This window comes from Triplophysa dalaica, chromosome 9 (assembly GCF_015846415.1).
Source record: "Triplophysa dalaica isolate WHDGS20190420 chromosome 9, ASM1584641v1, whole genome shotgun sequence".
Classification (NCBI taxonomy): Eukaryota; Metazoa; Chordata; class Actinopteri; order Cypriniformes; family Nemacheilidae; genus Triplophysa; species Triplophysa dalaica.
In genome coordinates this window covers 21,408,933-21,414,392 of record NC_079550.1, presented here as the reverse complement: position 1 = coordinate 21,414,392, position 5,460 = coordinate 21,408,933, and the positions used below count along the sequence as shown (strand labels likewise).

Sequence of the window (5,460 nt, the reverse complement as noted above, 5' to 3'; positions counted from 1 at the left end):
TGTGGGCACACAAACTCTGAAACTCTATGAAATCTGTCTTGCAAAATTATCACCTAACTTGTAGAAAAAATAACTTTATTGCTAAACTCTTAAATTTCATCGATTTCCTTTTTAAGAATGTTTAAGTACATATATTTGTTTTATTTGTAGTTAAACGCAGCTCCATGTTGGCTCTTCATCTATCAAGCTTGAGTTTTTTGATGTGAAGCCACATCAGCACCGCCCCCTTCTGTGACATCACAGTATAACAGGCTGCAGAGAGATTAGACACAAAACCTAGAGCGGTCCATTTCATAAATTATATATTATAATTTATATTATATATTCGTTTCTCTTTTCATGAAAATTAATTTAATGAATCATATAATATAAATACCAAAGACATGCATGGTAGGTTGATTGGCATATCTGGAAAAATTGTCAGTAGGGTGTGAGTGTGTGAGTGAATGAGTGAGTGTGTGTGCCCTGCGATGGGTTGGCACTCCATCCAGGGTGTATCCTGCCTTGATGCCTGATGACTCCTGAGATAGGCACAGGCTCCCCGTGACCCGAGGTAGTTCGGATAAGCGGTAGAAAATGGAATGGAATGGAATGGAATATAAATAAATAAATGTATCACTGTGCCACTGTTAAGTGTTTCTTGGCCTTGCTTCCCATATGGAATAACCATTTTTTAAAAGCAATAAACCCTGCGAAAAAATGGGACACAGTGCAATTTATAACAGCTAAGGAGGTTGTTGTCTTTTTTCCTTTTTTTGCCAGAAAAGGAGGCAAGAAAAGATAATCAATTCATCTGCAGTGTCACATCTGTGTAGTGTTAATATCTTCATCCTGGAGTTTTGGTTGAGCATCCAAAGACCACTTGCTCTTTATGGATTCACTGCTGGATCCAGGAGTGTTTGATCACCCCGACTGAATGAAATTTTAGCAAACAAAAAATCCTTGAGTTTTACATCCTGTGTTCACATCACAAAATAGTTTACATTTGCAGGTAAACCATTCAACTCTTTAAGGCAGGATCTTATATTTATTGTGATCAATGTGTTTGATTTATTGTTGCTTTAGTCTCTTGCAGTGCATCTTCTCTGAATGGGAGTCTTCTATACGGGGTCACAATGGACCCTTTTTTACTCATGGTAATCCTCTGATAATCAAAGACAATTTTACAAAATGCTCATACTGGGATGTCCTCATGCAATAATGTTTATAGGCCAAGTAAATAAGGTGTTTTATGTTATGATGAGTTAGAGTGAAAACAGTGGGAATCTTTGCAATGTCTTGATTTATAGAAATGAAAAATGTTGGATTGTAGACATCACATCTTGAGAAAGAAGGTCAAAGTTTGCCAAAAAGATTTATTCAATTTGCTTTGAATACACTATTTGTTAAAGCAAACAACCATATTGTAAGTCTTAAAATATAGCATTTTTCCAACTTTAAAGTGGGCAAATTAAGACAGAAATAAAGCAATGCCTCAACCAGGAGTTAATATCTTTTTGTTATTAACACAGCTATCATCAATGGGAAGATTATTTCTCCCACCACAGTAGAAACACTCAGTGTCACTCTTACAGCGATATAGAGGAACATAGTTTGCAATCCTCTGCAGTGCAATTTTTAATGTATCAATTGATCCTTCACCTATGAAGATGTGTTTAAAGACAAACGCTTTAATGCTGTTATGTGCACTCCAGTTTTCAATGTTGGGAAGGATTTTATTTGGGCTGTTCACATTGAGGCAGGTTTTAGAACATGGGGAGTTAAGGCTGTAGAGAATAGTACAGCTGTCGTCTCTTACATTCAGAAGGTTTTTCATGGGTGTTGTGGGTATTTTATCAGTATAGGGTTAAGCAGGAGACGCTCCGAGTGAATAAAGTTGTTTTAGAAAGTTTCTGAACTCCTGCTGCTATGAGCTCTGTACCTTTATAAACAGGGTATGTATTATTAGTAATGTCTCTTTTTACATCTGTTGGATTCTCATTAGTTAGAAAGTCCTCTGAAGGCCAGAATCCAGCTTCACACTGATCCGTCGGTTGATGGCTACAGCATATTGAAGTTCCTGTTTTTATTAATGACTATTTTATAGCTGAAAAACAATAATTAACTATTTGTTTGGCAAAAATTAGTATGTTTACAATTCCTAAATATATCACTGTACAATGTTCAATTAACAGTATAGTCAAAACACAAGTGATAGAACCCAAAGTTTTTGATTTTACAACATTAAAATGTTTGTTTTTTAAACTAGATGTCGATTGCCATAAATTTACAGTATATTATAAGTACTTAGAATATTAAGAAATGGTCCTACTGTATGTATAAAGGTATTTTTATCATACATTTTTTTTACACTTTTCTGGTCATAATTTTACTAGTCGCTGTGTTATATAAGCAAACTTTAGTTAGTTTAAACATTAAAACTTTATGTTGCCTTTATGCTCATGTTCTTAGTTGTTGTTACAGAAGTGTGAACCCACAGGATCAGTCAACCTCAACTTTGGCTGCCATGAGTATGTTTCTGTATCTTCATGAGTTTACATCATCTGTGATTTGTACAGAACAGGGCAATATGCTAACAAGAGAGATTGAGAGTGAACAGAATCCCTTTTTATTGAATTATCTCGTGCTAACACATACAATACCACATTTCTTTCTAAGTTATTGAGACCATTGTAAGCCCTCGTACACTTCATATGTGCAGCAAAAAGACCATGTATATTCTGAGGCAATGTGTCACATTTTTAATAGGCTCTCTATAAGGTTTTTTAGTCAAAGTCTTGCTTAGCAAGAATAATCCAAATCCTTTAACAACATATGCACCACAAAAGCCACAAAAGAAAATGATTTTAAATGTTTTCATTCTACATATTGTAATTGCTTAACTAACACGAACATTACAGTTTGTCTCATGGGCCATCAGATACTGAGTATTGAAGAATAAACGTTGTATTTGTCTTTGACTGTATCCCCAAACATAGTAGACAGTATTTAAAATAGTTTTCAATATTCAATGACTTTTGAAACTATGTTAAAAGAAAAGCCTGATAAGTGTGTGAATCAAATTGAAAGTTGCCGTGAATCATGCACATAACGTCTATTAACATAGTTCGGAAAAGGTTTATTGATGTTATACTTACACATTACACTGCAAGATACTTTCAACAAGAGTAACACACATGCAATATTACTATGTTTGCTGCAAAACATGCTTTGTAACCACCAGCAATACCACAATAATAATTTAATTAAAACAATAAGGGGCAGATTCCCGGACAGGGCTGAAGTCCCAGACTAATTTAAATATTAGAGGCATCTTAAACGAAAACAATTTACACTGGCATATCTTAAAATACACAGTGATTGTTTTGTCTCAAGATGCACACCAGCTATGCTTTTTGTGAAGTATGTTTTTTAACAATTTTAAATATCCTAATTTAACTAAGGCCTAGTCTTGGTTTAAACTAATCCTTGTTCGGAAAACTGCACCTGAGTATTGGGATTAAAAAGTGATTTAGAGAGTGAAAATTATTAATAAACATACTTCAGTTCCATTAACAGCAAGAAAAGTAAGGTCTAAGCATATAAATCACTTCTAAACAAGCCAGGGAGATGATTTAATAAATTTGTTAATTCAGACAGGCAGGCTGTATCATATTGTTATTATCGCCACATTTAATACAGTTATGTTCAACTCCATAACACCGATAGAGGGGCACTATCTCATCAATCTTTTGGAATTCGACTGCTAGATTCTTCTCACCCTGACCCCTTGTCCAAATATGTGTAAAAACAAAAACATTCATTCCCCCATGCTTATTTTTCCAGTTTGAAAGGCCCTCCAAAATATTGTTCTCACCATTAATGCACCTATTCACGCAAGGCGAGTAGCAACTATAGAAAACCACACAACTATTTGCATTTGCATTTCTTAAAAGTTTGTCCATGGAAGAATTGTTTGTTGGATACAGCAGGATATGCTCAGCATGGGCATGTCTGGATAAAGGCCTCGTAGCAATAACATTCTGTGAGTTTGTACAGAGTTCACACAAGGTTTTATTTATAATTATAGATTTTACTGTGGCTGCTTCTTCTCTGCTGAACACGGTCTCGATATTTGAAGTCTCAACTGTGCACTGTTCCTTTGGGACATTGATCGCCATTGCATACTGAGGATCAACATCCATGGTTGTATCTGGTTTAACACTGGAAGACAGAGAAAGAATTTGTTTGTTCCAAAATCACAACTTTACACTTGTTTTTCCTGCTTACCTGAATTTTTTTTTAAGAACATGTATTTCACTTTTCATTGCATTTTGCTTTACATCTTTTTACCATTAACTGTATAAATGGTGACCTACTTGTTGTCAAAATACGTGATCATCTTAGAAAGAACAGCTGTGTTCACATCCGCCTGAACACACCGATGAAGCAGGCAGAGGAAGAGGAGCGCTCTCAGTAATTCCACGGAAGTCTAAAGGGAAAATAAAAAATGACGAAAAAAACACACTCTTAAAAATAAAGGTGCTTCACGATGCCACAGAAGAATGTTTATTTTTCACAAAAATTGTCATTAAGTGGACACAGAGTGGACAAAACACATCATTTTTATTGTAGCCTGCCAAACTAAAAGAAAAAAAAGATATGGCTTTCCCATTATTCCTTAAGTCAAAGTTGAAGTGGGCTTTCAAAACTGCCTGCAGCCTTGTAACTCCTGACACTTGAAAAAATAAATACAATTGTTTTACATAAAACATCAACACCAGAGGGCGCTGCTTGCAAAACATTTTGGGGTTCCACAGTGAAGAATGTCTGCACAATCAAATTTTATTATTATTTTATTACATAACATCGTTTAGACGCTAAATGTAAACCTGAAAATAAAACCTGAAAATGTAACTCTAAACTTTTAATTAATTTCAATTAAAACAACATTTAATGACATATTTCACCACAGAAGTTGAATAAAAATTGAGAGTTCATTTAAAACAGAAAAGAAAGTTTACTCATTAAATCTCTTTAAAGTAAAACTTACCATTGTTACCGTTATGTGAAGTGAAGATAATTCAGAAATATTCAGAAGGTTGCAGTAGCCTACAGCACTTTCTTTGTGTGTTGTGAGTAAGACGATGTTAAGAAATGAGGCTTTTATAAAGTCTAAACCCAGTAAAGCATTACATTTTGATTGGTACAGTGATGCGTCACGTGGGAATAAAAAGGAAATCATGAGGGAAACTGCAGTTGACACCCGCCTTCATCAGCACTTATTATATGGCTCCATAGAATGCTTGATTCTGATTGGCCAGTCGAGCCATTTGCAGGTTCGTTATCAAACTGTGTAATATATAATATATAACTATACTTTCATATATGTTATTAAAAGACATGTTTTAATTGAATTGGTTAAAAAAACTATCACAATAATTTTCTGCATCCGTGTAACAGAATTTGACATGAAAAGTA

The 5,460-nt window shown here is 34.5% G+C and overlaps 1 protein-coding gene across 1 annotated transcript; it reads right to left on the bottom strand.

Annotated features, from left to right (window-relative positions):
- Nucleotides 1–3,204: 3,204 nt before the first annotated feature.
- On the bottom strand, nt 3,205–5,208 carry si:dkey-96g2.1 (uncharacterized protein LOC795315 homolog). Its single transcript, XM_056756793.1, has 3 exons — nt 5,033–5,208; nt 4,359–4,471; nt 3,205–4,203 (listed from the first exon to the last, which is right to left on the bottom strand). Exons 1-3 carry the CDS (start codon nt 5,033–5,035, stop codon nt 3,627–3,629), a joined length of 693 nt encoding a protein of 230 aa, XP_056612771.1. The 5' UTR covers nt 5,036–5,208; the 3' UTR covers nt 3,205–3,626.
- Between the last annotated feature and the right edge of the window lie 252 nt (nt 5,209–5,460).